Source organism: Austrofundulus limnaeus, unplaced genomic scaffold (genome assembly GCF_001266775.1).
Source record: "Austrofundulus limnaeus strain Quisiro unplaced genomic scaffold, Austrofundulus_limnaeus-1.0 Scaffold221, whole genome shotgun sequence".
In the NCBI taxonomy this organism is placed as follows: domain Eukaryota; kingdom Metazoa; phylum Chordata; class Actinopteri; order Cyprinodontiformes; family Rivulidae; genus Austrofundulus; species Austrofundulus limnaeus.
Window position 1 is genome coordinate 183,588 of NW_013952623.1, and position 21,416 is coordinate 205,003.

The window sequence follows — 21,416 nt, forward strand, 5'->3', positions numbered from 1 at the left end:
GAAGAAGTCTCTTGGAGGAGAGACGAAACGTTTCATTAGAGCAGAACCCGTCCAGAAGACCTATACAATTTTTCTCTTTTTTAAACCTTTATAACACCTCAGTTTTGTATTATGGTTATAGAATTCTGTGGTGTTTTTTCCAAGTGAAAATAACTGCAGTAGCAGCTGGCTGTAACATTTCTTCACGGGGACTTCCTACAGGAATATCATATTTCTGCCATGTAATGTGGTATTCATGGTGATCTAAAGGTTTATAAAAAGCAATTGCATGAATCTTGACAGTCTAAGAGCAATGTCATTAGAGTGGAGTGAACTAACTTTAGCTTAGCACTTCTTCTTTCACTTGAAAACATGTCAGTAGAAGCAACACACAATCATCTTTGCTTCGTCATGAGAACATTAAGTGAGGTATATAGGTGACGAGTTGCGCCGGGCACGAGAACTAAAAGTGACACAATCGTACCATCCCTGCCACTGCACGTTGGCACCGCGCACCACTCAAACAGTTTATTTGTCATGCTTTTTCTCTCTTATTTACAACATTTCACAAGTTAGAAAGTGTACTTCCATGTGTCCTTTTGGAGAAATCTACAACAACGTACGTGCCAAGTATGAACCCCTTCAATGCTGGCGAAGGTGCGCACATGCCCTGCGCGAGCACCAAAGCCCGACTGTAACCGAGCTTTAATCAACTGTGAAAGAAATTAAGTTCTAACATCCTGGTTTCTATAGTTGTTGAGAATCTAATCTACAAAATCCTGTTTTACGGTCACTGGCGTGTTGTAAAGCTCCAACGTGGGGTTTAGTACTGGTCTTTTTTTCTATTTGACAGATATGAGTGAAATAGAACACAATTATAATGCAATTGAATAGCTTAACACTACCCCTCACACTGTGACTCCTCGCATCAAAGTATTATTTCGCTATAGTGCATTGGTTAAAAAAATTATATATAATAATAATAATAATAATAATAATAATAATAATAATAATAATAATACTGTAATATAATTTGGATTTTCTCAAAATGTAATTACTAATTGTCAAACCTATGGGTCCCTTGAGGGAAAAGTCAAAATACAGTTCCAAAGAACTTTTTGAAACAGGAAAATCGTACATTTTTTGCTACAATCACTGCACGTTACCAAAGGTACTTTTATTACAAGTATTTAAATCCTGATATCCAAATATGGGTTGAAGTTTTCCCTTTTAAACGGCATCAAAAAGGCCTTCCTAGAATAGGCTAAAAATAGAATTTAAGTGGAGTTTCCAGGGGTCTTTTTGTTTACCAAAAATCAAGCTGTATCTCTGGAATTGCTCATGGATATCAGGTAGATCTTGGTATCCATCTGTAGCTGGAAATGTCAGGAGTCTAAACATGGGCTTACGGGTAGACATAAGGAAATTTTCCAGGTTATCCTGCGGACAGCCTCTTCAAATCTGCCTGTCCACAAAAAATGTTAGGTTGTCTGTAACCATTACAATGAAAATTGCAAAAAATCTTTAGAAAATCTTTGTGTCACTATATACAAATGTTCTCAGTCAGCCAGGTTGACTGTTTCAGGAGCTGCAAGTAGAACTTTCTCCTCCTCCTCCTCCTCCTCTTCCTTGTTATCAGACTTTGCAGAGAGGCACTCGCAGCAAGGTTCAGGGATTAAAGCAGAAAGAAATATTTTGACTGAAATTCTTTCTACATCTAGAGGTTACCAAGCATCAACCTCCACCAGCCAATACCACACATTCAAGAGCTTTTTTCTGAATACAGGTCACAGTTTTTTAAGTAAAGAGGAGTATGCTGTGTACATGACCTTAGTAAAACTACACTGTTTAGTGTTCTTTACTGAAGTGTTGAAGGTGTAACAAGACTTTAACCTGCAACATTTAGATTCTCAAGACTGATGGCAATTTAAAGGAACAGAGGGGTTTAAACAGCTTTTCTCTAGTTTACATTTTTGTTGTTTTAGTGTTTTCAATTAAGAATTTCTCTTATTAAAAACAAGTTGTAGCACAGGAAGTCCTTTGCACAGTATGAATTAATTAATTTTTATTTACCAGACTGACACATTTTACCCTTAAAACTATGGTTTAATTCAAATTACTATTTTCAGGATTTCAGGTAATGTAGTCATTAATATTAATTTTTCATATTCATTACATTTATCACAATACAGATAACTCTCAGTATGGTTTTAAGTACAATCAAGTTCAGTACATTCAATCAGCAACAACACATTGTTGCCTAAACACCTGACCTGGTAGAATTAAATAGCAGATATTTGCAGATATTTATGATAAACTACAACCACCTGAAGCTGACTATCACTAGCTGTGTTTCCATTGCAAATGTGCTCAAAACTTTGTTGATATTCTGTTAATGTCAAAATATACACAGTTTCGCAATTGTGGTGTTTCCATTAAGTAAGAAATGCTATTAAAGTGAATACGTTTGTTCTCGCGATGTCATTACAAACTTGGCGGCAATGGATGTAAGCACATAGCATATTGCTACCACGACATTAGCGCTCATCATCAGCCATCAGAGGAGATGTCGGCGTCTTATCGAGGCTTTCCAGTGACAAGCCCCTTATGCTTGGGAGTGGCTATGTATGCAGCGTTTTTGGGAAATTGTAGTCAATGAGTTAACTACTTTCTTTTACTACTTTGGTGATTTTACTACTACTTCTACTTCCTGTTATCTTCTTCGTCGTTGTCTTTTTCACCAGTAGAAACAGCTGGTACTTGACCACGTGACTCCCATGATGCGAAAAAAGTGTTTCCATTGCAGTTTTGCCAAATAAACAATTTTCGATACAGCCCAAAAACCAGCTCATCCTAGCGCAAAATGATTTTGTCGAAAAACTTTTTTTTCCTAAATTGACGTGTTTCCATTGAGCAAATTTATTTTCAAAATTCTAATTTGCACATTTCCATGGTCAATGGAAATGCAGCTAAAGAGAAAACTGACTATGGGGGAAAATTAAGATCATACACAGAGATATCTTTACTATAATCTGGAGCATTTAAATATTCATCTTTAATATCAGGGGTAGACGTAAGGAAATTTTTCAGGTTGTCCAGCGGACAACCTGAAAACCTTATTAACCTTATTACCTTATTAACCTTATTAAAAGTTACAGTTTAGTGTTCTGTTTGGTTTTATCAAGTTTTTTCTCCCTTTCATTTATACAAATGACGAACACCCACGGCAGAGAACTTTAATCAAGGTCTTTTTTGCTTGGTTGTCCAACGGACAACCAGGAGACAGGATCTGGTTGTCCAAAATGAAAATAGGTTGTCACGGACAACCTAAACAATGGCCATGTCTACCCCTGTTTTACCTTTTAATTTGTTAAACGTTATTATTCCACCATAAATTGAGAGAATTTGGTATCTTGGGGACTAATGCCCCTGTCAGGGGTTGGGCGATATTGGCAAAAGAAATGTTCATCATGTTTAATTGTGGCATTTAGTAGTGACCATTAATATGACGATTAATAGACAGCAATTGCACTTGGCTGTTTTTGACCTGAAATCAATTACCCTGTGTTAAAAAATGACACTTACTAATCATCAGTCAAACTAACTTGTTCATTTTAACAGGTTAAATAGTAAGCTGTGAATTGAAATGTTTTCCTCAATATGGAGTGGCAGAAAATCTGTAGTTATGCAATATGCCACGGCCCGTTTTATCTCCTTCCAGTGCTTGCTTTGCCACTTGTAAGAGACAGATTGAATGCATCGTGGATTCTCAGCTGTGTAGATTTGTTTCCACCATTTGCTGGAGGAGAGTTTGCTGTAGCCGACGTTGCCTCAGTCTGCATTTTATAGAATCCTTCATTCTCCGGTTAATGGTGCTGTTTCAACAATTTTATAGTTTTAGGGATAGCTACTCCATGCCGCCTACCGTAACTGTTATGTTATATGCTTAATGCGCGCTTGATTGTGAGAGTGTAGCATACGAAACTACGTCATCAACACACAACAGTTTTTCTGACTATTAATTGCAAATGGTACAAACATGGTTACATCATCAAACTCAGAATAAAAAAATAAAACTGATTTCATAGGGTATAGGTAGACTAGCTGTTAGCTTGTAAATTAAACAGCATTTCTCCAAATGTGAGTCACTCATGGAGCTATATACAGCAGGTAAAATATTAGTTGTTCATAATCGTATCCCAGGACCCCACAAAGAAATTAACTTTCTTTTATTGGCGTTAGGATGCCCACGCTCTTTCATTAGGAGGGGTCATTCTGACCATCTGGTGCTCCTAAACCTGCTGTAAGCTCATTATACTCATCTTATTGAACCTGCTGCGAGAGCTTGAGTAGTTGGAGGCGTTTAATGACACACGGATCTGTAGAAATCGTGCCATGCTGCATTTACCGAGTCTGTGAAACGGACTTGAAATGGTCTAATTTTGCAATCGAAACATTGTCTTTTCCCCCTGATTTTCTTTTCGTCATGTGCTACCTCTTCTTCATCACACTACCTTTCTTGGCCTAAAGCCATCTAGAAGACTCAGTCTTTGTGCTTTTGTTGCTCTGTCAGCGACACTGACTGCTGATAATGAGAGGGGACATCTGTGGGGGGAGCAGCAGTGTAGAGATAGGACAGGCTGACTGTCACTTTGAAGCCAAGCCTTAGTGTGCGATAGTGGATGTCAAGTGTGAGACCAGTCACACGAGCTAACTCGAAGAGTGCGTTTTCCATCTAAACTGAAATTATCGTGCTCATTTCAAATCCGTCCTGCCTACAGTAAGAGAGTTTCTCCCTCAGTCTGAGCTAAAAGCAACAAAATGTCCCCGTTCTGAGTGGGATTCTCGATAAATGACTGCTTCATTGTTCCTCTCTGGAGACCGGCTAAGCCACAAAGCTGTCGAGGTTATGTTTAGAAAAGCTGCTGGTGACTGTGACATTCTTCCTGGCAAAAGTGTAATCAGTTCCAGTCTAATCTGTCGCAGCCAAAGAAAGCCTTATCTCCAAACTGACTGAAATCATCTCAACACTTTACTCCTCCTTTGGGTTCAATATGGACAAATTTATTTGTTTTAACTGAGCTTTTGGAACTTTTAATGACTTGTAAGTTTTGAACAAAAAATAATCCAGATGGAGTTTCACTATTAAACACACAGTTCAGAAAGAAGCAATTTTTATTGATTAATTGGAACTAACGTCAATATTAAATGTTGCTATTTTTTTTATAAAACATGCTGTTTGTCCAACAGGCTTTTGGAAATCACATCTCAGTGTTCGACTTGTGAGGGACCGCCTGTTTTTTTTTTCACTTTTCTCTCACGTTGACAGCACTTTATTGATTATCTTTGGGTCACAGGTTTCTGGGTTGAACAAGGTTGTGTACTCAAGATTTTCAGGATTTTAAATCTCAGTTGAATGAAAACTAAAACATTTGGAAAAGGAGCATTTTGTATTACTTCCCAAGAAAGAATAAAAAAAGACGTCAGGGCAGTTGTTTGAATTTGGTCGTGTTTCTTCTGTTTTCCTGTAAAGAAATATTTAAAGAATGTTGTTTTATATACATGGTCATATTTATATGAAGTTTATTTTTGTATATTTACATGAAGTTTAGCTTTCTTTGAAAGATTGCACCCACTGTCTTTTATACCAGCATTAGCTATGTAATGAATTTTCATTGAAATAAAAGCATTATTTTTATGCTTTAAAGGAACAGTGTGTAGGATTTTGTCAAGTCTTTTAGCCGAAATTGAGATAATCACTAATGACACTAATAAAAAACATGTCTAATCATTGCAGACAAAGACCTTGTTTTATTATTTTTACCTTATAAAAAGCTGTTTATATCTCCATGGTTGCGGGTCGCCACACAGCAGCCGCCATCTTGTCTACGAAGGCTCATGAAGGACAAACTGCGGTGGCGGCGTCAAAAACGGTTTTAGTTGTAAAACTATAAATGTAATATTTGTTGTCTGTCATTGTAGCTGGGATAATTTTACTTATTAAAGCTCATAATCTTACCACTTGAAACATCACTAGCCCCGAAGCTGCTGGTAGACATCGTGGTTGGAATTATCAAAGGTTTTTGACACCTGAGAGACACCATAGGACACCTTTGCGTTTGGAAGTGGGGGGTGGGGGGAGGACCAGGGAGGATGATTCAACCACTCAACCACTAGATGTCACTGAAAACAACAAATCCTACACACTGTGCCTTTAAAAATATTGTAATGTTTCTTTGTAATGCGTAAAACCGAGTTGACACCAAAGTTCAAATTATTTAGGTTGATCCATATAGATCTAAATTTTCAGATCCATTTAAAACTTGTAAAAACATTTTGTAAGAATTGGACATTTATTAAAAGTGCAAAAAAACAGTAATATTTGCAAATTATGTCCATGCATTGATATTTGTGACTGTTTAGGAGGTTGTATTACATTCTGTGTGTCAACATATTTTTGCTACCTATTTGCCCTGAATCTGCAGAGCCCAAAGTGCCTCGAGAACTCAATGGCAGTTTGAGATTAGAGTACGATAACATTCAGGGAATTATTTCACAGTGCAGGATGTTTGGTGGTGGCTGAGCATCAGCTGCACAAATATCCATAATGATCCTTTTTAGACTGTGCCGGGAAACATTTTGCGAATCCTGTGCTGCTGGAAAAGGGATTTTCTAAAGCGACATCTGAGTCATAGTTGATCTAAACTGCTCATTGCTCATGACCAAAATCAATCTAACATGAATTAAAGCCCATTTTCTTTATTTTATTCAGACCATTTAGTTGGACGATGTGTAATTTACTCTGAAAGTTGTAACTGTTCATCTGTGAAGCCATTTACAATTTGACTTTAGCAGTAATGGTCAACAATAATTCAAATGAATTCAGTTTATTTATGTAGTCAATTAACAACAAGTTACTTCAGTTTACTGTACAAAAAACAAGTTCAAATTCTAAATATAATTACAATTCAATTTAAGGACAATTAATTCCTATTACAATACATTCATGTACATTGTGAAATGCTAGTTAGAGTTATCAGTCTGAGAAAGACTGCATCAGATTGTCGGCGGGCGACCATTGATACTGCTGGATTATTTTTTATGGAACATGGAAACTTTTTTCAGCAGGCGACTGCTCCCCCTCCCCCTCGAACAATTGGTCGTACCAGTGCGACTGGACGTTTTTTTTAGTCGCACTATTAGGAAATCAGGTCACATTTGCAACCAAATTGGTCGCACTGTAGAGCCCTGTAATTGGTCCACGTGTAGTTTCAACAGGCTATTGATCGCAGTGATTGAAACTTGGAGAGTAAAGACAGCAGCAGAGGGAGGAAATGTGTTCAATTTGCCCTCCAGCAGTCTTAAGTTCATAGCAATAACTCAGGAAACCTATGCCAACACTAACTTTATCAAAAACGAAAGTCTATTGTCTAGTCTTAAAAATAGACAGAGTGTCAGCCTCACGGACAGAAACTGGAAGTTGGTTCCACAAGAGAGGAGCTTGATAACTGAAAGCTCTGCCTCCCATTCTACTTTTAGAAACTCCAGGAACCACAAGTAAACCTGCAGATAAATTAATATAAGATGGTTAGAATTAAAATTATAAATTCTGTTCTAAATGATCCATAAAGTTACATAAATTTCCCTCATTGTGCTTCCAGGACGGAAGAGAGCAGTATGAGCTGGCTGCGACCTCGGAACAGGGCGGCAAGAAGAAGGGGAAGGGGAAAGGGAAGAAGGAGAAGGATATGGATGAACTGAAGAAGGAAGTGGATATGGTAAGTGTTGAGGCTTTGCCTTTGATTTTCACTCTCACGAGGATGTGAGATCTGATTGTCCAGTCTCACACTTGTGGCCTTTATTTTCAATTGTAAGTATTTTTAATTATTCTGCAAGTGTTAGATGTGTGTGTAAAGTCACTTTAAAGTTATTTCAGTTTTTCCTCCTACTTATGGCTCGTGTTGTCATTTATATCCACCTCCTTTGTTTCTTTCTTCTCTTTCGCACTACTCATTCCTTTTTTTTTGTAAATTAGTTTGTTACGTTGAGGTTTTTGTCTTAGCAAGGTAATTCGTGGTGACTTAAAGGTCAGCACACAATGAGCCATAAATGTCCCCGTCTTTTTTTCATATCAGACCCACACCTGCTTTAAAAGTAAATGCCACTAATGCAAACTTGTCTTTTGTGTCCTTGCAGGATGATCACAAGCTGACGCTGGATGAGCTCAATCGCAAATATGGAACAGACCTCACTAACGTGAGTAAAAAGTTGTCAAAATTTTTTTTTAACAATCTCACCAGAAACATCCTGCATTTTTAGGGTTAAAAGTCACACTAGGTTGTAAATCTGTTAGCTAGCGGCAATGTGATCCAATATTCGAGAAGAGCTTTCATCATTAGAGCAGATTAGATCAGATATTAGGAGCATGCTGGCTGCTATTTGCTGTTAACATCACTTTTTTCACAATAGTCTGACGGATGACATTCAGTTAATGAATGTTTCATGTGGCTGATATTTCATGAAGTTTAATCTGGGGGTTGGGGTGGTGGGACATTCAAAATAGTTTTGAACTTTCACATATCCAAGAAAAATCATTATGCTTTTAGTTTTCAACAAAATACTGCAACTGGACATGAAAACTTTTAGAGAGACCTTTATTGTCATCGTACAGAGAGCACAATGAAATTACAGTTCAGAACACCCATTCAGAAGAAGACAGAACAAGCATGGGAGAACAGGTGCCCTGGGTCATGCAGCCACAGACCCCAGCACAGAGCAAGGATCATCTTCATGAAGACATCACGAGGAAGCGCTACCCTTAACTCTCATGTTTCCATCAACTGGTCTACAACAGGCATACCAACACTTTTTGGATGACAGCTAACAGCCTCGAGGCAGGTTCATACTTCCACAGGATGGGGCAATGTACTAGATTGAGTCAAATGAGGACAAATGAGGACATATGACTAAACAGGTCATCACTGGTCAGGTTAGGTAGGGGGCCAGAAAAAAAATTAGAGTCCGACATAGTCTTTGCAAAGTTACAGACCGAAGTAACGTTAATTTTAGTAACCTCCGATTGGCGTAACCTAGTGTCATTACCACCGACATGAATCCCAATCTTACAGTACCTAGCATTAGCATTAGCCAGTAGTTTCAGATAGGATTCTAAGTCACCCACTCTGGCTCCTGGAATACATTTAATCATGGCTGTCAGAGTCCCTAGATCCACGTTTAGGACTATGGAGCTGCCAATAACCAGGGTCTCTTTCTTGACCGGGTGTCAGCAGGAGATGACAAATGGAAGTTACTCAGTTTTAATCAAGCAAGAGAGAGATGTGAGAATGTAAGTATCAATCTTCAGTGTTTACCCTAGATCACTGGCCCTGGCAGGGCGCTTGCTGGATGGTGGCGGTGTTGTGGAGCTACGTTACTACTGCTGGTGGTTGTCAATGGAGCCACTGATCCTGTGGCTACAAACTGCTCCCTATCCAAAAATAGCACAACTTTTGGCTGGACGGTGGATTTTGGCAGGTGGGGCTCTCTGTTCTGTTGACAGGACAGGGTGCCCTTGCATGGTCCAGTACCACATAAGCCAAACCACATCTGGGCCAGTTGTGGCATGCCATCCTAAAAATTGCCATCATTGGCAGACCTGGCCCAAATCCGGATGGGAAATTATTTGCCATGCCAGCTTGACACCAGATCGGGCCCACACCTGTCTGCTGTGTGTGGGTTTTACTGGAGTTTTATCAATAGTATATAGTGTAGTTTTAGGGTGGTAGGGTGCTAGCCCTGTGTCTTAACCCCTAATCCTAACTTCTGGCTCCAAAAGTAAACTTACTACAGAACGTGAATTAGGCATTAAATGAGTACATGAGCACCAGGGTTGGGCATAATCGTATCGTGTGCAATTAATTGTCAGTAAAACATAAATCGATTTATTTTTTGGCACTTGACAGTTAATATGATTAATGCCAGCAGGCAGAGTCTGCTCGGTGCTCCTCTCTGCTTCAAATATGATGAACATTAAAAAAAAGTTCTGTAATTTATTTATCTATCAACACAATTTAAAATTTGATGTACAGCCTGAAGTCTGTAATTTTGACACAGTTTGGAACAGATTTTTATGAAGAGCAAATCTTTACCACTAAATTGGTCATGTGACCAGGACATAAGGGTGTTCAGGGACTCCAAGGGATTAATCGTCTAATTAATCGTTATCGGCTAAACACCACAATTAATCGTGATTCATTTTTTGCCAATATTGCCCAACCCTAATGAGCACAAGTATAAAGTGGAAAAAACTAACAATGTTAAGTACAAAATGGTGAAAGGAAGAATTAACCATCACTGGTTGCATCACTTTGCTGTTGTGAATAATGAAAGTGTCTAAAGAGTTTTAATAGAATTTCTGAAAAAGAATCCTTAAGTTAATGCCTCCATTTGATTTGGACCCCAAGGACTTTGGTTCCCTTGCTGACACAATGGCAACGCATTAAAGTAAGAAGAATCTGTGAAACAGTCAAATAATGGTTTCAGAATCCACTTTTTATTGGACGTTCAGACATTTTTCAGTTCACTGTGCTCCTAAAGAAACAGGCTTAAAAAGAGCGCCGACAGTTTAATCAAACGCTCCAGGGAGCCCTCTCTCCTCATGTAAATGTGCTTCTGGTCATGCTGCAAAGATCAAGGAGAATAGTTAATCAGTGCTTTTAATTAGGGCCTGCGAGCTCTGCACGTGTGAGCAAGCATGCGTTTCTGAGCCCTAGAAGCCCCCTTTGCCCTGATTTTTTTTATTTTTTTGGATGATCTCATTTACCTCGTTTTTACTCCTGAAGCGTTCTTCCCGCTATCTAATGATGAAGTGTTTTTCTGTTGATGCTGTGTCGCTAGGCAACAAGCAGCTTTCCCCTCTAGACTGAAATATGTTTCAGTGAGTTTGCTAGCACAGTGATGATGAAACCTGGTGTTTCTTAGGACGCCGATATCTCAAAATCACAATCCAAGAAATGTTGGAATGTAACATTTAACATTTTTTTTCCTTCTTCCTAATTTTAGGGTCTGTCTAGTGCAAAAGCTGCTGAGATTCTAGCCCGCGATGGGCCCAATGCCCTTACTCCTCCTCCCACCACCCCAGAGTGGGTGAAATTCTGTAAACAGGTAAGATCCCACACTCGCACTGTTGCGAGTCTCTGAAGAATTTTGGACTTTGAATCTGACCTGTTTGTGTTTTCATCTAGATGTTTGGTGGATTCTCCATGCTGCTGTGGACCGGTGCCATCCTCTGCTTCCTGGCTTATGGTATTCAGGCTGCAATGGAGGAGGAGCCTGCAAATGATAACGTGAGGGAAATTTAGCATTCATAATAAATCTGTCAACGTGTGTGAGGGAAAAATCCAAGTATGAATTGAAGTTTGTGTTTTCAGTTGTACTTAGGTGTTGTGCTGTCTGCTGTCGTCATCATCACTGGTTGCTTCTCCTACTATCAAGAGGCCAAGAGCTCTAAGATCATGGACTCCTTCAAGAACCTGGTCCCTCAGGTGCCCCTTCATAATTGCAATAACAGGGTTCCTGTGGATCCTTAAAACGTCTTAAAAGGAATTGATTTTTCACTGATCCACAAATAAGGCCTTAATTAGCCTTAAAATGTCTTAAATCAACCTTTCAGAAGTCTTAAAAATGTTAACACATTGTAAATAAGATGATTGCAGTTTGTCTCAAATATTAAAATAATTGGTAACATTTTTTTAAACGTTCACGTTCAGACATTCCTCTTTGACATCACTTTCTGTTGCTTCTCATGCAACTATCTCAACAACTGTCCATCTGAGCAGTGTGAAATTCATTTCACAATATGTTAATAATGTTGTCTTTCCAAAAATACATTCACATTTCTTACAAAAAAAATAGATTTCACAGGCACTTTAAGGTTTCATCTAAAGCAAACTGGGGTGAAGACCCCACTGTGGGTTCTAAAACTCCAAATTTCAGGTCGTTAGAGAATTTCCAGGAATAAAATTAAGTTTAAAACTGACTGCTAAGAAGGCTTTTGCTACATTTGACAAAAAAGCAGTTGGATATGGTTAAAAACAATTTGTTGATTAGGAATATTTGAATACTTCAACTGAAACTATGGTACTTTGATACATGACTTTCTGCCAGTTTTTTTTTTTTTTTGTCCTTTGTGTTTATTGTGAAATTGGTCTGAAATTTAATTTCACTTGGCATTAAAAAGTCTTAAATTTAACTTGCCTTAAACTGTAGGAACCCTGGATAAAAAGAAATAGGAACTGTCGCACCTACAGAGACGTATTTATTTATTTTTTTTTTTTGTGCGAATGGCAATAAGTCGTTTGTTGCGTCTCGTCTCATAGCAAGCCCTGGTCGTTCGTGACGGTGAGAAAAAGAGCCTCAACGCTGAGGACGTGGTCGTCGGCGATTTAGTGGAGGTGAAAGGAGGCGACAGGATTCCTGCTGATCTGAGAATCATCTCCGCTCACGGCTGCAAGGTGGGCACAACTGAAAGAAGTAATTTTCTCCTAAAAACCGGAAAAAAAACAACCTAAAAATGTATTGATTTTTTTGCACTTGAGAAAGTTTGACTCAAATCATCTCATTCTTTTCTCTTTGACATAACTAATCACGTGACTTGATTTAAATCATGTCAAAAGCTTCTCCAGCATCGCACTATTGTAACATGTCTGCATGCATTAGTTGGTTTATTTTGGTGCCATTCATTACAAATTTTGTCAGTTAATCCTTAGAAAATGTTGTAAATGGTAAAAAAAAGTGATTTTTTTTTAAATCAATTGCTGCTGTTGTCTTGTGTCTCAGGTGGACAACTCCTCCCTGACTGGTGAATCAGAACCTCAGACCCGTACTCCAGACTTCTCCAATGAGAATCCTTTAGAGACCAGGAACATTGCTTTTTTTTCTACCAACTGTGTTGAAGGTAAGAGGGACAGGAAACATCTAAATATGTTAGGAACAGAAATTTTAATGGTTAGCCTGTATTGTTTTTGCAGGAACTGCCCGTGGTATAGTGATCAGCACCGGAGACCGTACCGTCATGGGTCGTATCGCTACACTAGCCTCTGGACTGGAAGTTGGACGCACCCCTATTTCCATCGAAATCGAACATTTTATCCACATCATCACCGGCGTGGCAGTATTCCTTGGTGTGTCTTTTTTTGTCCTGTCCCTGATCCTTGGATACACCTGGCTGGAGGCCGTCATTTTCCTGATTGGTATCATTGTCGCCAACGTGCCAGAAGGTCTCCTGGCTACTGTCACCGTGAGTCTGGCTGTTTTCTTTTTTTGTTTATTTTCTTCTCAAAAGGTCTTACCTGTTAACTGATCCAGGTAAATCCACCACCAGGTGTGTCTGACCCTGACCGCCAAGCGTATGGCCAAGAAGAACTGCCTGGTGAAGAACCTGGAAGCCGTGGAGACGCTGGGCTCCACTTCCACCATCTGCTCAGACAAGACCGGCACCCTGACCCAGAACAGAATGACCGTGGCCCACATGTGGTTCGACAACCAGATCCACGAGGCCGACACCACGGAGAACCAGAGCGGCACCTCGTTCGACAGAAGCTCTGCCACCTGGGCGGCTCTGGCCAGAATCGCTGGACTCTGCAACCGTGCCGTCTTCCTGGCAGAACAGAGCAACATTCCCATTCTGAAGGTAGGTTTGTTTTAAATACATGTAATAAATGAACTTTTTGGAAACCACAGAATTTTTTAAACAAAGTACAAAGGATTAAAAAGTGGATGTTCTAGATTTACAAATGATAAATTCAGTATTGCATGTCTGACAAGCGATAATTAGCATTGCCCACTCCAGTGGTGGGCATGGTTCCCCTAATCAGCTGATAGCCGAGCAAGTTTTTGTTTTAGTGGATTAGCTTTGACACTAACCTTGAAAACAGATTGCTGACCAGATTGCTCCTGCCAAATTAGATTTTAGACAACTTTAAATCCGCTAACAGCTAACTACCAAACTAACATAAACAGGTTTGGGTCAGTCCCACCAGTCTTCAGCTGGAAGGAGATGAAGATGCGTGATGCAGATTGAGATGTCTTGGCAGTTAGCGATTAGCTGTTAGTGTAAGCTTCTGCTAATATTAAGTAAGTAAGTATTATTTATATAGCGCCTTTCACAGAAATATCTTCACAAGGTGCTGTACAATCAGGGACGGGGGGAGGGAGAAGTTAAACACCCATTCATGAAAACACATGACAAACATGGGGGAACAGGTGAAACTGGTCATGCAGCAAACAGAGTTGCGCTACCTTAATTTTTATTATCTACCAGTTTAGTGTTTGCGAAGCTATAATTTTAGTTAACGGGTTATGATTTAAACTTTTTGGTTTACCTTGCCCACCACTGGCTTATGCTAATAGTAACTCTTATTTTTTTAATAGTAACTCTTAATGAAAATAATAAAACTTAACAGGAATTTGGTCTGAACAAAGCTCAATCTACCACAAATGAGCAAGCCGCTTCTAGTACACCGGTAGTTAAAATGTGTCTTGTAGGCTGGATAAAGTTGGAGCAAATGTCTGGTCTGGCCTGCAGACCTTCAGTTTAACATATGTGGTTTTGAATGTTTAACAAAATAAAAAAAGAAGTGGGAGTCTGACTGTTTGGTTGAGTATTTACCTCTCTGACATTCAGATTTGTTTTCAGCATCAAATCTCCAGAGTGTACACACAGTACAACCACTATGAACTCCTCCCCTCAATAACATAAACACACATGCTCCTTTCTTAGTTTTGAAACGGTCTCCTGAGTCTGGCCTTGGTTTCCTCCCTTTTATGTACCCAGTTAACACATTTGTGTGTGTTTTGGGCACGTTTTTGCTACATCATGGGAACGCATTTCTAAAAAAAAAAAAGGCAGCCTCGTAGGGTCCAATGCGTGGTCCCCATGGGTACAGATGTTAATTTTGTTGGGGGGGGTAGGTTTAGGACCAAGGTGTGAATTGAGTTTAGGTTAGTTTTAGGGTCAGGTAGGTACCTGTGAGGTTAGTTTTAGGGTCAGGTAGTACCTGTGAGGTTAGTTTAGGGTCAGGTAGGTACATGTGAGGTTAGTTTAAGGGTCAGGTAGGTACCTGTGAGGTTAGTTTTAGGGTCAGGTAGGTACCTGAGAGGTTAATTTTTGGGTGAATGGTCAGGGTTAGGCTATGACATTACCAAAAAATGAATGGAAGTCAATCCACGGTCCCCACAGGGTTATAAAAACAAACCTCTGTGTGTTAATCACCTGTAAATGTCTGGCTGGGATCATAATTACCACATCAAATTGTTCACCACATTATTTTTCTTGAAGTCACTGTTACAAGTGCGTGAGGAGGGAAAACGTGGTATTTTTATCGAGGTCTATAATTACGTGGGGAGAAAGAAATGAAAATTGGCCCTTTCTGAACTTTTCTTTTACTGGTGGATGAATACAAACAACATGGAGGAAAAGTGAGGGGGTAAGACGTTTTTAAGGCAAATAAGCCAGAAAATCAACTAAAATGCAGAATAAAACATAAGTCAAAAATTCATTTGAATATCTTGGAGTGACATAAGTAAGTCTGATAACCTTCTTTGCTATCAACTTTAGATGACTCCAGGATGTTCCGTTGAGGTTTTTACTTCTAATAAAAACATATAAGCTGGGCCCTCTTTCCCCCCAGAAAATTCATTTAATTCTTTCCCTGACAATCCTCAAGCAAAACACAACTTGGTACATATTGACGAAACATGAGTTGGTAAGATGTTACGTGTAGCTGATGAAAAGGACACATCTCTGGAAGGACTCTGGCCAATCTTACCAACTGAAGCTTTCAGAGTCTTTCAGTGGCAGAGCTAGGATTTTTCTGAGTAAGGGGCCATCAAGGGGCCACAATATTCATAGAGGTGCCAAGTCTTTGTTCAACGTCCTTTCACACAAATTCCCAATATATACATTTTACACTTCAAACACTTGTAATGTAATGTATTAAAAAAAAAAGTACCACTTTACAGTCAGGCTCCCCTTATAGATGGCTTTTAAAGAGTTTATAGATAGGTTATTAATTAATCTGTAAACACTTTAAAATTATTAATAAATGTTTTATTATGCAATAATTAAGGACAAGAAAGACAAAATTGTCCAGTTTTATTTATTAATGAAGTGTAAACTTTACAAATGAATTAATAACCTATCTATAAACTCTTTATAAGCCATCTATAATTGGAGCTTGATTGTAAAGTGGTACCAAAAATATTGCACAGTAAATTTTCCTCACCAGTTTTTCATACATTTTACTGTACATGGATGAAATATTTTCAAACACACAACATGTGTGAAAATCCAGCCATCATTTATCAGTTGAAAGATTTTTTTGCAGGATTGTTCAGATTTTAAGAAGAGAAGAAGAATTCTGTAAGCTTGATTCATTCTGGACTTTACTATTTGACTCATTAACTCAACTAGTGTTTGAACGTGGAACTGCATCCACCATCATCACTCCCAGGTAAAGGACAGATGAGTGACAGGACAGGGGCATTTCAGGGGGCCAATCAGATTTCAGCTGGGGCCAATGCCCCTGTGGCCCCGCCCTTAGAACCGCCCCTGGAGTCTTTCAGGTTCCTCTGGGGTGAGGTCTGCTTAGGCTATGGCCATAATTTGTTGCATCTTTAGCCACTCCGGTATGTTTTGGGACAAATGTATATCGGTAGCTGCAACTGTCTCCAACCCATCTTAAGAACACTAGAGCTTTATTTTTGACGTGCATAGAAATTCTCCTTTGAGAAAAAACACGAGGTCAATTTCCAGGTTTAAAAAACACACAGATAATATTTATTATTATGGAATTAGTCCATATCTGCTTATCTTTGTTGTAAAAGTGTTCTTTAGCAGTGTCATAAACTTGTACACAGCAGCCCATGGATGGTATGGTGTGGGCGAAGGTGGGCAACAAAATAACAGGCTTAGTCTAGAATACAGTTATGCAAGCCATGCACATGACAATAAACTGATATATTTATATTTTTAAATTTGCAACTCATTTGGAATTCAGTAAGACAAACCACAACTTTCAGTCTCCATCTAGGCTCCTCCAGTTACAGCCTCGTGAGATAGTGTCTTTATTGAAAAAACAGTCCCAAACCAGGATGGTTCCATCTTTGTGTTTGACTGTGGAGATGGTGTTCTTGCACTCACACTGGAATTGACTTCACAAACCAAATATAACAATCAGTTTTTAGTGATCCAATTGAAGCTCTTTAGCTTACATACCTGTAATTAATCCTTTTTAATCTTTCTTTAAAAGCGAGATGTGGCCGGTGATGCCTCGGAGTCGGCTCTGCTGAAGTGCATCGAGCTTTGCTGTGGATCAGTCCAGGAAATGAGAGAGAAAAGCCCTAAAATCTCAGAGATTCCGTTCAACTCCACCAACAAATACCAGGTAATTCTCCACTCTTCAGCTTGGAATACTTGATAGTTTTGTTTAATAAAGGAGTTTTAATTTTAAAATAAGCTGTTAAACATCAGGGGCCTCATGTATAAACAAGCAAAAAGTTGCATGCGCCGTGTGCTACGCACACAGTTTTTCTTTTTATTACTAAACCTGGAGGAATGACTTTCAAATAGCATTTTCCCATTTATCTCCCATTTCAAAATGAGTATACCTATTGCACATTAAGTGAAATCATTTTGTTTTTACATTAATCAATGCCTGATGGCCTTTTTTTAGAGAGCCATTAGCTCTGCTAGCTGGTATAAATTGGGTAATTGTTACAGATTGATACATTTTACATCATAGATAAGCTATTTGAACATTTCAAATGACAATTAAAGACTTTAACATTCATACTTGCTTGTCTGTGATATTGTTTACCCAGATTTTTGGTATTTTTCTTTAGCAATTGTTGAAAAATCAAACCCACAGCACATGAAATGCTTAATCTAGCCTTCTTCTTTTTTGCACTCTTAGCTTTCCATTCACAAGAATACTGCACCTGATGCAGAATCAAAGCACCTGCTGGTGATGAAAGGAGCCCCAGAGAGGATTTTGGACCGCTGCTCCACCATCATGATGCAGGGCAAAGAGCAGCCTCTGGACGACGAGATGAAAGATGCTTTCCAGAATGCCTACCTTGAATTGGGAGGTCTCGGAGAGAGAGTGCTTGGTGAGAGCAGCCGGCTCCTGGTAATTATGTTTGTGAATTGATGAACCGAGCTGAAACTCGAGCAGCGCCTTTGTTTCCCCCCACCAACCAGGTTTTTGCCACTTCAACCTGCCTGACGAGCAGTTCCCTGAGGACTTTCAGTTTGACACTGATGAAGTGAACTTCCCCATCCAGGACCTGTGCTTTATTGGCCTTATGTCTATGATTGACCCCCCTCGTGCTGCAGTGCCCGATGCCGTGGGCAAATGCAGGAGTGCTGGAATTAAGGTGGGCTGTTTACTCCTTTTGGCTGTAAAACACACATTCAGAGCTCAATAATTTACTTTAACATAATTATATTTGCTATTGTTTTGTTTTTTGTTATTGTTTTTTTTTTATGAGTCATCCAAATCACTCCTTATCCAGGGTGGAATGATTATTCGACATATGATCTCAAAGATTTTTTTACACTAAGGGATGGTGCACCTGGACCACAGGTTTTTTTTTTTGTATCCATCTGCTTCTGGCAGAATTCTGGCTGATATTTGACCACTCTTTTTACCCCTTTTCCACTAGCGCCTCTACAGTATGGTTCGACTTAACTCTCCACGATTCCAAGTCTTTTCCACTATTAAGGATTTGTGGAACCAGCCCTTTTTTTCGGAACGTTCTTTGCTGCAGTTCCAAGTGTACCGTGCTGGCCTGAAAACGTGACGTCAGTTGACTGTCGATCACTGATTGGTTAGGGGGTGGAGTCACTGGTTGTGCAACAATAGCTGCTCTTACAACAACTCAATCCACCAATTGCAATAACAATGCTACTATGTCTTCCATTGTTGTATCTTTTCTGGGTCTTCTTCTAGTATGTTTTTGGTTGCTGGCAAATAGTTTACTGGCACTTAACCACTACTAGCTGGTAAGGCATGTAGCGTCAATTTTCAGACTCTGGAACCACCCAGTTTTACGATTATTCCACCCACTAGAGCTGTTACCGAAGTGTAATGGAAAACCGCCTAAACTGTGCTGAATAGAGTTGGGCCTAGTTGAACTGTGCCATAGAGGCATTTGTGGAAAAGGGTCATTTATGATGGCAGAATTTGGAGAGTTAATTTAAATTGTTTAGATTTCTGGTGCAGACCTGGCTTTAAAGCATAGTCCCTAAATTTTTAGTAGTGTTGTAGGTCTCAGACAGTGAAATCTGTAAGAGTTGGAGCTGACAGAATCACCATGGTAGGATGGAATGGAGCCTTCGACAGATGCCTGAAGTGGCTGATATGACCTATCCTACCGAAGGCTGGAGAGGGCAGGACTGAAGGACAGCACAGAAGCACTGATCATGGCAGCATAGGAGCAGGCCTTGAACACACAAAAAAATTTTGAGGCCCAAATACCAAGCAAGATCCCAGGTGCAAGCTGTGCAATGGAGCACCCCCCCCCCCCCCCCCCCAAAAAAAAAAATCCAGCATCTCACAGCAAGGTGCAAGATACTAGCAGGAAAGGAATACATGCAACGCCATAACCAGGTGGCTGGTATAGTGTACAGAAACATCTGTGGAGTACGAACTGGAGACCCCTAGGAATCACTTGGGTCATTATCCACCACCTTGGGAATCACATCCCAAGGTGGTGGATAATGACCCAGCTAAGATCTTGTGGGACCTCCAGGTTCAAATAGACAAGATGGTAAGGACAACCAACTGGACATGGTGATCATTGATAAACAGCAAAGGGCAGCTTTTGGGGTTGATGCGGCAATCCTCAATGATGGAAACATCAGGAAAAAGGAACACGAGAAACTGGAGAAATGCCAAGGGCTCAGGGAAGAGTCAGAACAAGCCTGGCAGGTAAAGGCAACTGTAGAGTCTGTGGTCATTGGAGCACCCAAGGCAGTGGCTCCCATGCTGGAGAAGTGGCTCCAACAGATAACTGGAAAAACATCTGACATCTTAGTCATCCTAGCCATGGTATAATTCTGACCTTTTGTGAGCTTGGGAAAATTTACAACAAATTCACAGTGAATTGGTATTGGTGCTCCCAATCCTTGTTTTTAAAAATCTTTATATTTGTTTGCCATATGACCATTTCACCATGGAAAAAGAAAGATTCAAATAAAACATGAAAAGCTTCTAATTAATGTGACATTTGTTCCCACGATGGGTGGATCAAAATTTCTCACCACAACTGTAAATGAGAAAACTGATTAAACTTACACACAAACTTCTCTCTGCTTTCACAGGTAATCATGGTGACAGGTGATCATCCAATCACTGCTAAGGCCATCGCTAAGGGTGTGGGAATCATCTCTGAGGGTAACGAGACTGTCGAGGACATCGCTGCTCGTTTGAACATCCCAATCAATGAAGTCAATCCAAGGTATAGAGTTTAGTGTTTCGAGAATCCCACTGGGTCCTGTTTCATTCTAAACATGGCAAGAAGCATGCAGAAGGTAAAGCTTTCAAATCGAAACACTTCCATCCATTTTTTACAATTTTTCCCAGAGATGCCAAGGCTTGTGTTGTGCATGGTGGTGACCTGAAGGATCTGACAGCAGAGCAACTTGATGACATCTTAAAGTACCACACTGAGATTGTTTTTGCCAGAACATCTCCACAACAGAAACTCATTATCGTGGAGGGCTGCCAAAGACAGGTCGGTTCAAAAGATAATGAAATGAAGAAGCATTCTTTTACTTTCAACAGTTTGTTTTTCTTGCATTGCACTTAGAGTTTGTCAAAGTATTTTTGTGTATTACTGTGTAAAACCCTGTTGTCATAATATGTAATACTTTAAAATGTGACTTTTGCAATGTAGCTGGTACATTATTGGTCATGACCAACCAATAAACTTCTGGAGTTTGCCCAATTCAAGATGACCACCACAGCTAATCAACATTAGAAAACACAAAATGGCTTTGAAAAAGTCATTTTAATAGATATTGAGCTAATATTTGGTATGGTAGTAGCCGAGACCTATCCTAAAAACACATATCAAGCACCAATAGATTGCCCAAGTTCAGCTTGAAAATTTTGATTGTATGTATTCATCAATTTTCTGTCTGCAAAAGCTCCTCCATTGCACTTCTATGTTGCAATAAGAGATCGGAGGCAACCCCAAGTCGTCTGACATTTTCCTTTCTCAGTCAATCTTGAGAGCAGGAAGTTCCTAGCTGACTTTAGAAAATGCAAAAAAATGGCCACAATTATCTATCTATCTATCTATCTATCTATCTATCTATCTATCTATCTATCTATCTATCTATCTATCTATCTATCTATCTATCTATCTATCTA

General features: G+C 39.4%; 1 protein-coding gene across 2 annotated transcripts in view; it reads left to right on the forward strand.

Annotated features, from left to right (window-relative positions):
* Positions 1-21,416, forward strand: part of LOC106525269 (sodium/potassium-transporting ATPase subunit alpha-1) — a 56,650-nt gene that overhangs the window by 27,622 nt on the left and 7,612 nt on the right. For both annotated transcript variants that reach the window (XM_014019438.1, XM_014019439.1), the window contains exons 2-15: positions 7,641-7,757; positions 8,176-8,235; positions 11,041-11,142; positions 11,223-11,324; positions 11,409-11,522; positions 12,357-12,491; positions 12,817-12,934; positions 13,008-13,276; positions 13,361-13,669; positions 17,289-17,423; positions 17,952-18,147; positions 18,239-18,414; positions 20,363-20,499; positions 20,625-20,775. In XM_014019438.1, the coding sequence (XP_013874892.1) occupies positions 7,641-7,757; positions 8,176-8,235; positions 11,041-11,142; positions 11,223-11,324; positions 11,409-11,522; positions 12,357-12,491; positions 12,817-12,934; positions 13,008-13,276; positions 13,361-13,669; positions 17,289-17,423; positions 17,952-18,147; positions 18,239-18,414; positions 20,363-20,499; positions 20,625-20,775 (2,121 nt within the window). The remainder of the gene's footprint in view (positions 1-7,640; positions 7,758-8,175; positions 8,236-11,040; positions 11,143-11,222; positions 11,325-11,408; positions 11,523-12,356; positions 12,492-12,816; positions 12,935-13,007; positions 13,277-13,360; positions 13,670-17,288; positions 17,424-17,951; positions 18,148-18,238; positions 18,415-20,362; positions 20,500-20,624; positions 20,776-21,416) is intronic.